The 12,097-nt window shown below is 48.8% G+C and overlaps 1 protein-coding gene across 2 annotated transcripts in view; it reads left to right on the top strand.

Annotated features, from left to right (window-relative positions):
* LOC140399001 (G2/M phase-specific E3 ubiquitin-protein ligase-like) overlaps nucleotides 1-12,097 on the top strand; it is a 486,739-nt gene that overhangs the window by 149,154 nt on the left and 325,488 nt on the right. For both annotated transcript variants that reach the window (XM_072488055.1, XM_072488045.1), the window contains one exon: nucleotides 10,957-11,081. In XM_072488055.1, coding sequence (XP_072344156.1) covers nucleotides 10,957-11,081 — 125 coding nt within the window. The remainder of the gene's footprint in view (nucleotides 1-10,956; nucleotides 11,082-12,097) is intronic.

Genomic DNA, 12,097 nt, shown 5'->3' with positions numbered 1-12,097 from the left:
CATTAATCAAAAAATCCATGCTACAGTCTCAAAAGTAGGCTAATTTCAAAAAGACCTTGCCTTTAAGAAATGCTTTTATCATCGAATTTACAGTGCAGAAGGAAGCCATTTGGCCCATCGTGCCTGCACTGGCCCTTGGAAAGAGCACCCTACCCAAGCCGTCACCTCCATCGTATCCCCATAACCCAGTAACCTTTTTGGACACTAAGGGCAATTTAGCATGGCCAATCCACCTAACCTGCACATCTTTGGACTGTGGGAGGAAACCGGAGCACCTGGAGGAAACCCACGCAGACATGGAGCGAACATGCAGACTGTGCACAGGCAGTGATCCAAGCCTGGAATCGAACCTGAGACCCTGGAGCTGTGAAGCAACGGTGCTACCGTGCTGCCCACTCTTTCTGTGGAAAGAGTTCCCAAGGCACATTAGAGGTGGGGGAAAACATGGATTCTGAGATAAAAGGGTGAAATTAGGAGCAGTATTTTAAAGCTTCGTCAAAGTGATTTAAGGAGGGTCTTGAAGAAAAAGTAATTGCACAGGGGTTTAATAAGGAAATCCCAAAGAGTGTGATCTTGAGAACCCTATGCTACTTTGCTGTACTGGGTTGGGACAGAGGAAAACGCAAGAATCCAGTCAGTGGAACAGTGTTGGAGGCAGGCAATGAGGAGGGGATCAGTCCATGGATGGTTCAAATTACAAAGATGAGAATTTTATATTTTGACACATTGGGAACCTGAAGCCAATGCAGTTCACTGAGGATTGGCGAGGTTAGGAAAGCCTACTGTGTAATAACATATAGAGAGTATATCAGAATAATTAGTTCTGGAAATGATACTGGTATGGCTGAGTGCTTCATTGGTGAGCAATACGGTGGAAGCCTTTGCGATAGGATATCTTTTACACAGAGCGTAGTGGGTGCCTGGAACTCGCTACCGGAGGAGGTGGTGGAAGCAGGGACGATAGTGACATTTAAGGGGCATCTTGACAAATACATGAATAGGATGGGAATAGAGGGATACGGACCCAGGAAGTGTAGAAGATTGTAGTTTAGTCGGACAGCATGGTCGGCACGGGCTTGGAGGGCTGAAGGGCATGTTCCTGTGCTGTACTTTTCTTTGTTCTTTGTTTGTTCTATCTGTTCAGAATCTTAGCTTGGGATCTAACAGTATGATGTGAGCAGTCTGGTTTAGACAAGTGGCAGGGGATGAGGGGTGTGGAGAGAAAGAGTTTTTGGTGAGTAGGTGGATTATGTTGTGGTTGGGCCCCATGGATTGACTTAGATCTGAGTTTGGGCTCCAGAAAGCTCTGAGTGTTACCCAAGCTTTGAATTTCATAGATAAAAATAGGTGGTGGAAAGCTTGACACCACAATGTGCTCGTGGAAGCTAATCCACCAGTGGTTTAACTCGCCAAGGTGCAACATATATTTTGGAATGAAGAGGGAGCCTATGATAGATGTTTGAGGAGCTTTGATAATGACAGCCTTGTAGGAAGAGATGCTCTGGGCGCAATTCAATGGGGCTCTTTCAGTACTGTGGAAGGATTTGCTTTTATTGGTCGAGGGTTTGAGTTTTGAGCCACGAGGTCATGTTGCAGCTGTACAAAACTCTGGTGCGGCCGCATTTGGAGTATTGCGTGCAATTCTGGTCGCCGCATTATAGGAAGGATGTGGAAGCATTGGAAAGGGTGCAGAGGAGATTTACCAGAATGTTGCCTGGTATGGAGGGAAGATCTTATGAGGAAAGGCTGAGGGACTTGAGGCTGTTTTCGTTAGAGAGAAGAAGGTTGAGAGGTGACTTAATTGAGGCATACAAGATGATCAGAGGATTGGATAGGGTGGACAGTGAGAGCCTTTTTCCTCGGATGGTGATGTCTAGCACGAGGGGACATAGCTTTAAATTGAGGGGAGATAGATATAAGACAGATGTCAGAGGTAGGTTCTTTACTCGGAGAGTAGTAAGGGCGTGGAATGCCCTGCCTGCAACAGTAGTGGACTCGCCAACACTAAGGACATTCAAATGGTCATTGGATAGACATATGGACAATAAGTAGATGGGCTTTAGAGTGATTTCACAGGTCGACGCAACATCGAGGGCCGAAGGGCCTGTGCTGCGCTGTAATGTTCTATGTTCTATGATTGTAGGGTTTCATGCAATTAGACGGGCTAATATCTGGGTAGTGACAGCACATTTACGGAATTTGGAGTGGAACGGGAAGCTAGAGATGGATCGCGATGTGTCTACAAAAGCAGGTCAGAGGTTTGGAATCCTGCAATGAGTCTCCAAAGCATGTCTGCCATCTACAAAGCCTAAGTCAGAAGTGTGTTGGAATATTCTTCTCTTGTCTGGATGTGTGCAGCTTCAACAACAGTTGAAGCTCAACACCATCCAGGTCAAAGCAACCCACTTGATTGCCACCTCATCCACATCACTAATGCACAGTGGCATAGTAGCATAGTGGTTAGCACTGTTGCGTCACAGCTCCAGCGTCCCAGATTCGATTCACTGCTTGGGTCATTGCCTGTGCGGAGTCTGCACGTTCTCTCCGGGTCTGCGTGGGTTTCTTCCTGGTGCTCCAGTTTCCACCCACAGTTCAAAGATGTGCAGGTTAGATAGATTGGCCATGCTAAATTGTCTTGTGTGCCCAAAACAGTTAGGTGAGGGAATTGGGTTATGGGGATAGGGTGGAGGTGTGGGCTTAAGCAGGGTGCTCTTTCCAAGGGCTGGTGCAGACTCGATGGGTTGAATCATTTTCTTCTGCACTGTAAATTCTATCAGATATACCATATAAAAGACGCACAACAGAAACTCACCAGGGCTCTTTAGGCAGGACCTTCCAAACCTACGGCCACTATCATCTAGAAGGACAACGGCAGCAGACGCATTTGAACCCTGGAACTTCCCAATCAAAACCACTCGCCATCCTGACTTAGAAATATGTTGCAGTTCCATCACTGCCACTTGGCCAAAATCCTGCAACTCCCTTCTTAACAGCGCTGCAGGTGTACTACGTCACGTGGACTGTAGTGGTTCAAGAAGGCAGCTCATCGCCAAGAGCAATTAGGGGTGGGCTATAAATGCTGACCTACCCAGCGGCTCTTTCATCCTAAATTAATTTTTTTAAAGTAATGGATTGGGATGTAGGAATCGAGGATCAGTTTTTATGAGTGGGGTGGTGAAGGTTCTTTTGAAAGGGAGGGGGAACAATGTTTGAGGAAAGGGTACTATTTATAAAAACAGCTCATATTGGTATCAAGAAGGAAATTGGATGGTCAGGGGCTTAGTGGGAGTTGGAGCAGGGTATGATCTCCAGCATGAGATTAACTTAGAGGGCTTGGCAGGGAAATGAGAAAAACTGAATAGAAGTTCAAGGCTTGAGTGGAAGAAGATTGATTTGATCTAATTGGCGAAGGAGCAGGGAAGATGCAGATGCAACTAAATGGGAAATCATTACCTAGCAACAAGAGTTTTATGAACGCTGTTGTTGGCAATGAGCATGTGGGAAATGGATATTGAGGTTGGAAGGAGATAAAAAAACAACTGGGGTTCTCCAGGACAATCCTGAAGCGGTTGAAAATTTAGTCGGGGTCGAAAAAATAGAGAAGCTATGGCAAATGCCTGAGACCGAACCATCCATTTGTTGAGCTTCGATCCTCTTATCCTCCCAATAATAAATGTCTTCTTTCACTTTGATAACAATCCATCTCTGCTCCTGTTCAGCTCATTTGCAACCAAAACTCGTCCAAAAGACATTTTCAGAACGCTCGTAGTTGTCCTCTCTTACCCTCCACAAACTTCATCTTGTCAAAAACTTTCTTTTTTAAAAAAATGTTTTATTGAAATTTTTCAAACAAAAATTTCCCGTTTTTACAACTCAACAAGGAATTATACATTAAACATTATTTAAATAATATAGTGAGCTGACAACAAAACGTAGAAGAGAAAAACAAATAGCACAAACACAAAATGGTGCTCCCCCCCGGGTTGCTGCTGCTGTAATTTCTATCTTTTCATTATCGTTCCGCGAGATAGTCAAGGAATGGTTGCCACCGCCTGGAGAACCCCTGAGCCGATCCTCTCAACGCAAATTTTATTCGTTCCAATCTTATGAACCCTGCCATGTCGTTTATCTTCGCTTCCTTCCACATGAGTAGAATAGGCTACTAGGGACGCAAAGACCAAAATGTCGGCCTCTTTCGCCTCCTGCACTCCTGGTTCTTCTGCAACCCCAAATATAGCTAACCCCCAGCCTGGCTTGACCTGGACCTTCACCACCTTTGAAATTACCCTTGCCACACCCCACCAGAACCCGTGCAGTGCCGGACATGACCAAAACATGTGTGTGGTTCGCCGAGCTTCCTGAGCACCTCCCACACCTGCCCTCGACCCCGAAAAACCTGCTCAGTCTTGCTCCCGTCATATGTGCTCTATGTAGAACCTTAAATTGAATCAGGTTAAGCCTGGCACACGGGGACGAGGAATTTACCCTACATAGGGCATCCGCCCATAGCCTCTCCTCGATCTCTTCCCCCAGCTCTTCTTCCCATTTTCCCTTCAGCTCCTCTATCATCGCCTCCCCCTCATCCCTCATCTCCCGGTATATTTCGGACACTTTGCCCTCTCCAACCCATGCCCCCGAAATCACTATCTTGGATCCCCTGCGTCGGGAGCTGCGGAAATTCCCTTACCTGTTACCTCGTAAATGCCCTCAATTGTATATATCGGAAGGCGTTCCCTGGGGGGCAACTTATATTTTTCTTCTAGCACGCCCAGACTTGCAAACGTCCCGTCTATAAACAGGTCCCTCAGCTTCCTCATTCCTGCTCGCTGCCAACACTGGAACCCCCCATCCATCCTCCCCGGGACAAACCTGTGGTTATTCCTTATCGGGGACCACATCGAGGCACCCGTCACTGCCCCCAGATCCTCAAGGTTGCCACCACCACTGGGTTTGTGGTGTACCTTTTCGGGGAGAACGGCAGCGGCGCCGTTGCTAGCGCTTTTAGGCTCGTTCCCTTACAGGACGCCATCTCCAGCCTCTTCCACGCTGCTCCCTCTTCCTCCCTCATCCACTTACAGACCGTCGACACATTGGCGGCCCAATAGTAGTCGCTCAAACTCGGCAGCGCCAGTCCCCCTCTGTCCCTACTGCGCTGCAGGAACCCCCTCTTTACTCTCGGGGTCTTTCCCGCCCACACAGAGCTCATAATGCTCCTATTTATTTTTCTAAAAAAAGGCCTTTGTGATCAGAATGGGGAGGCACTGAAACACGAAAAGAAACCTCAGGAGGACGACCATTTTAACTGCCTGCACTCTGCCCGCCAGCGACAGCAGCACCATATCCCACCTCTTAACGTCCTCCTCCATCTGCTCCACCAGTCGCGTCAGGTTAAGTCTATGCAGGGTTCCCCAGTTCCTGGCCACCTGGATCCCCAGGTATCGGAAGTTCCTTACCACTCTCTTTAGCGGCAGAGCATCTATTCCCCCTGCCATGTTCCCCGGGGTGCATTACAAAAAGCTCGCTCTTCCCCATATTTAATTTGTATCCCGAGAACTCTCCAAACTCCCTAAGTATCTGCATTACCTCTAGCATCCCCTCTACCGGGTTCGCAACATATAGCAGTAGATCATCTGCGTAGAGCGACACTCGGTGTTCCTCTCCCCCTCTAAGCACCCCCCTCCACTTCTTAGAACCCCTCAGCGCTATGGCCAGTGGTTCAATTGCCAACGCGAACAGTAACGGGGACAGGGGACACCCTTGTCTTGTACCCCTATGTAGCCGAAAATATCCCGATCTTTGCCGGTTTGTAACTACGCTTGCCATCGGGGCCCCATATAAGAGTCTGACCCAACTAATAAACCCCTCACCGAATCCAAACCTCTTCACCTCCCACAGATAGTCCCACTCCACCCTATCGAATGCCTTCTCTGCATCCATCGCCGCCACTATCTCTGCCTCCCCCTCCGGTGGGGGCGTCATCATCACCCCCAGCAACCTTCGTACACTAACCTTCGTTACATAAATTGTCTCCCCTATACAAACCCTGTCTGATCGTCATGCACCACCCCTGGGACACAATCCTCTATCCTTGTCGTCATCACTTTGGCCAGCAGTGAGATAGGCCTGTATGACCCGCATTGCAGCGGGTCTTTATCTCGTTTCAGGATTAGCGATATCGTCGCCTCCAACATTGTCGGGGGTAGCATCCCCCTTTCCTTAGCCTCATTAAAGGTTCTCGTCAAAAGCAGGGCCAACAGATCCATATACTTCCTGTAGAATTCCACCGGAAACCCGTCTGGTCCCGGGGCCTTCCCTGTCTGCATGTTCCCCAGTCCTTTAATCACCTCATCCACCTCGATTGGCGCCCCCAGACCTGCCACCTCCTGCCCCTTCACCTTCGGGAACCTTAGCTGGTCCAGAAAGTGTAGCATTCCTTCTTTTCCCCCCGGGGGTTAGGACTTGTATAGCCTCTCATAAAAGGTCTTGAACACCTCGTTCACTTTTCCTGCTGTCTGCTCCAAATTTCCCATTTCGTCCCTAACTCCCCCGATCTCTCTCGCCGCCATCCTCTTCCGAAGTTGTTGGGCTAGCTGCCGGCTCGCCTTTTCCCCATACTCATATTGCATCCCCTGTGCCTTCCTCCACTGTGCCTCTGCCTTTCCCGTGGTCAGCAGGTCAAACTCCGTCTGTAGTCTTCGTCTTTCTCTGTATAGCCCATCGTCTGGGGCCTCTGCATATTTTTTATCCACCCTCAAAATTTCCTCCACTGATCTCTCTCTTTCTTTGCCCTCTTGTTTCCCCTTGTGGGCTCTAATGGAGATCAGCTCTCCTCTAACCACCGCCTTCAGCGCTTCCCATACTACCCCCACCTGAACCTCCCCATCGTCGTTGACCTCCAGGTATCGCTCAATACACCCCCTCACCCTTCCGCAGACCCCCTCGTCCGCCAGTAGTCCCATATCTAGTCGCCAGAGTGGCGATCTAGTTCTAGTTTCCTCTCCTAGTTCCAGATCCACACAATGCGGGGCGTGGTCTGAGACGGCTATGGCCGAGTACTCCGTTCCTGCCATTTTCGGGATCAGTGCCCTTCCCAAAACAAAAAAGTCTATCCGGGAATATACCTTATGGATGTGGGAGAAGAAAGAGAACTCTTTAGCCATTGGCCTGGTGAATCTCCACGGATCCACTCCCCCCATTTGTTCCATAAATCCCTCAAGCACCTTGGCCGCTGCCGGCCTTCTCCCGGTCCTGGATCTGGACCGGTCTAGCCCTGGATCCAGAACTGTGTTAAAGTCCCCCGCCCCCATTATCAAATTTCCCACCTCCAGGTCCGGGATACGTCCCAGCATTCGCTTCATGAATCCCGCATCATCCCAATTCGGGGCATAAACATTCACCAGCACAACCGCCTCGCCCTGCAGTCTGCCACTCGCCATCACGTATCTGCCCCCACTGTCCACCACTATGTTCTTGGCCTCGAATGATACACGTTTCCCCACCAATATTGCCACCCCTCTGTTTTTCGCGTCCAACCATGAGTGGAATACCTGTCCCACCCATCCTTTTCTTAGGCTAACCTGATCCGCCAACTTCAGGTGCGTCTCCTGGAGCATGACTACGTCCGCCTTCAGTCTCTTAAGTGCGCAAACACGCGTGCCCTCTTAATCGGCCCATTTAAGCCTCTCGCATTCCACGTGATCAGCCGGATTGGGGGGCCATTCACCCCCCCCCCCCCCCCCCCCCCCCTCGTCGACTAGCCATCCACTTTTTTAGGCCATCTCCTCATCCAGGTCCCGCGCACCCGTCTGTCCCCAGGTAGTGCCTTCCCGCCCCGACCACCTCATCTCTTACCAGCTCCCCCTTGCACTCAGCAGCAGCAACCGAGTTGATCCCCCCCCCCCCCCCCCCGCTAGATCCCCCTCTAGCTTAATTACTCCCCCATATTGCTTCCGGAAGTCAGCTAACTCTGGCTGACCTCGGCTTCCCCCGTTCACTCTTTGACCTCCCTGCGTGTGGGGCTCCCCTCCTTCCTGCGCCCGTTTTCCCGCTATAATTTCCATAGCGCGGGAAAATACCCGCGCTTTCCTCTCTGCCCCGCCCCCTATGGCGCAGTTCCCTCATTCCCCTTCCCTGTCCCTTTTCCCACCGGCGCCCACATTTCTTCGTGTCCCCCCCATCGGGGGGAGAGAAATTCCCCGTCCAACATTGCTGTACAATAGCCCTCCCCTTTCCCCACTTTACATTTCTGTACCACCACCTCGCTGCTTCTCTCCAAACATCAAACTCTCAAATCTAGTCCAGTTTCTCTTCTTGGACAAATGTCCATGCCTCCTCCGCCATCTCAAAGTAGTGGTGCTTGCCCTGATGCGTGACCCACAGTCGCGCCTGCTGCAGCATCCCAAATTTAATTTTCTTCCTATGGAGCACCGCCTTGGCCCGGTTAAAGCTCGCCCTCCTTCTCGCCACCTCCGCACTCCAGTCCTGATACACACGAATCACCGCATTCTCCCATTTGCTACTCCGTGCCTTCTTGGCCCAGCTCAGGACCATCTCTCTGTCCCTGTAGCGATGGAACTTCACCACTATTGCTCTTGGTGTTTCACCTGCCTTTGGTCTTCTCACGAGGACCCGGTACGCTCCCTCCACTTCCAGGGGGGCCGTTGGGGCCTCAGCTCCCATTAGTGTATGGAGCATCGTGCTCACATAAGCCCCAGCGTCAGCTCCCTCTGCACCTTCGGGGAGACCTAGAATCCGTAGGTTTTTCCTCCTCAAGCTGTTCTCCAGGGCTTCCAGCCTTTCTATGCACCTCTTGTGTAGTGCCTCGTGTGTCTCCGTTTTTACCACCAGGCTCTGTATCTCATTTTCATTCTCGGCTGCCTTTGCCTTCACTCCACGGAGCTCCATCGCCTGGACCTTTTGTGTTTCCTTCAGTCCCTCGATTGCCAGTAGCATCGACGCCAGCACCTCTTTCTTGAGCTCCTCCACTCATCGTCGGAGAAACTCCTGCTGGTCCGGGCCCCACATCATCTGGGCTCCATCCGCCGCCATCTTGCTTCTCCCTTCTCTTCTATGCCGCTGCTCCTAAGGATCCTTCGCAATCTGGCCACTACCGCCAGAGTTTCCATACACACCCGGGGGGACTCCTTCCTTCGTCACCCCACACTGGGTTAGGTCGAAAAAAAATTCCGTTGGCGCTCCCGATAAGAGCCCAAAAGTCTGTTGGAACGGGAGGTGCCGAAACGTGCAGCTTAGCAGTGCATCACCGCACCCGGACGTTGTCAAAAACTTTCTTATACATAACCTTTATCCCGCAGTATGTCCTACTTGCTCATCAGCCATCCCTCATTGGCCTTCATCGACTCCGGATCCTTCCACTACCTCAATTTCAGATTCTCATCCTTGCATTTAATTCCCTTCATAACTTTGCCCTAATCCACCATGGCAACTTTCTGCAGTTCAGCCTTTTTTGCACCATACATGACAGATGTGATGGAACAGAGAGACGTTTGTTGGAATTCTCGTCCTTTTGCAATCTCCCTCTCCTTTCCTTAAGGTGTTGCTATATTTACTCGCTATAAATATGGCAGTCAATAAGGTTGCCCTTCTTTGTCTAGATATTGATATTATATTGCTTTCAGAGTCACCAGATATCAAATGATACCACCAAGGTTCAACCAGATATCGATCATAGACCCAACAACCAGTTAGTTAGTTCAAGTTCAATAATACTTTATTTACACACAAGATTAACTTATACATGCAACATAAACACTACGAGCTAAATTACACCTAACACTATGACAACCTGTTCTTAACTTCAGGCACCCGGCTTAGGTCAGAGGAACAGTGGCCATTGTTCGAATCTGGATCTGCTGGGTCTGGAGAAGTAACTGCGGTTCAGCTAGGCTCATCCGTCTGGTAGTGAGCGTTAAACTTGGACTTGCTTCTGGTCGTGGTGCTACAGTTGGAGATAGACGTTGCCGGTGTGCCAGGGCCAAAAGGGATCGAACACATGGCAGTGACTCTCTTTATCCTTGGGGGGTTTTGCACTCTTTTGGGCAGTCCTTGGGTTTGGACCCAATAATTCGTCAGACTTCGATCACTGCCTTCGATGTGAGCCAATAAAGTGGCGGGTGCCTGGATGGCTGGGCGTGTCCTAAGAGGACATTGACCTTGCTGTTTATGCTTCCTGAGTAAAGGGAGTGGCGCCGATGTGTCTGGAATTGTATCGGTTACCTGAGTACCAGTCCTTTGTCTTAGGGAAATGGTTCATTAGAATGCAAATCGGCTGGGGGTTTCGATACTGTCTGGTTCTCTGCTTCCAAATATACATTTAGTCTCTGAGCCTGCCTGAATCTTGTGCTGGCCATATTTCCCTTGAATCTTTGCGAGTGTCCATGCTTCTTTGTAAGTGGCCATCCCAGATGGCTACAAAGGACTTCTTTAAAATACACCTGATCAACATTTGGGCACCACTCTCCTCCTCTGGCTCGATGTCCGTTTTATGGCTATGTCTCCCTGAAGCCCTTTGGGGTCTTTTCTGAAATAAAGGTAATTAGTTAAACACTGGTTCTGTTGAATGAATGGTGTGATAAATTTGAACACATCCTTTGATCACTGGATATCAAGATATCAAATTTTAAATGGTAGAATCAAAAGCATCTTCCTTCTGTTGCTTGTAAAGGATATCAATAAAGTTAGATAATGTGAAACCACAGCATTTTGATTGCGGAAAGAAATAAATTATCACCTGTGATTATTTGTTTTGCTTTGGGAAATATAAGCATTATCCAAGCCGCAAAGTTACTGCAAATATATTGTGAACAAATATTTCTCATTTCAATGGACTTGTAGCTTGGAGGGAAATTAATTCATAATATTTTTTCTGAAGCTTGTACACTATTGATAGATTTTCCAACTAGACAGTAAATGTTTGATATTCAATTATTTTTACAGAAATGCCGGGTCTGCAAACAACGTGGTGCATCAATAGGCTGTGCCATTACGAAATGTCCGAAGAGCTTTCATTTTCCTTGTGGCGTGGAGAACCAATGTATTTTCCAGTTTACCGGACAGTTTGCGTAAGTTCTCAGAACATGTTTACAAAAGAATAGGTCCCACAAAGTGTTGTTTTCTTGTGTATTCAATGTCATGCTCACTTCCCCTGATCCCTTGGCGAAACCTCATCAAAGGTGCCTCCCTGGTGAACTTTTTTTCCCACTAGTGTCCCTCCTGTCTCTCATCATGCCCTCTTCAATCTCATTTTACCTGCAAGACCCACCTCTTGCTACCTCAACCCTATTTTTTCCAAATTGGCGACCACATAGCTTCCCTTCCTGGCCCCCTAGTATGTTGACATTAATAGTTCCTTTTCCTCAATTATTGATCCCCCCTTCAAATCTTTTGATATCATCCCCCTTTTGCCCTTGCAAACTACTATCCAATCTCCAACTTCCCTTTCCTCTTTCATGTCTTTTGAGCATTTTGTCACTTCCCATATCCGTGCCTATCTTTCACACAGGTCCATGTTTGAAGCTCTCAAATGCACTGTAATTGCTCATATCAAAGTCAAATTGGTATCCTGGGTGATTGCAACCATGGGAAACTATCCCTCCTCTTTCTCGACCTGTCTGCACCTTTGTCCTGGTTGGCCACACCACCCTCCACTGCATATCTTGCATTACCTGCCATGGCTTCTCTTCACACTTTTTGATCAGAGCTGAAAAGCAGCAGAGATCTCTTCTCGAGCGTTAAATGGAGGACAGCAGAAAGAGGTTGACTTGGGCCTAGTTGGATGACAGTCATGTCACAGAGTGATTTCTGATGAGCTCCAATGGATGTGTGATGTTGACAAAAGATGGGGGAGAGTGACGTACTCCTTGTAGGAGTAGCTGCAAACAGCAGCAGAATTCCTCTGTCACTTCGACAGTCGACTGCTCAACATAAACCTCTTTACGGCCTAGGCTGATGTCGTCTCGTGTTTGACACTGGGCCAATACTTGATTTCACATACTGCATATGAAGTCCATGTTGGAGGGATGGCTAGAGGCTTTGGCTTTACTAATTTTTCCTGAAGGCACTTGACAGTTCTCCTCAA

Source organism: Scyliorhinus torazame, chromosome 2 (genome assembly GCF_047496885.1).
Source record: "Scyliorhinus torazame isolate Kashiwa2021f chromosome 2, sScyTor2.1, whole genome shotgun sequence".
In the NCBI taxonomy this organism is placed as follows: Eukaryota; Metazoa; Chordata; class Chondrichthyes; order Carcharhiniformes; family Scyliorhinidae; genus Scyliorhinus; species Scyliorhinus torazame.
The sequence above is the reverse complement of the archived record's forward strand: the minus strand, read 5'-3'. Positions and strand labels throughout refer to the sequence as shown.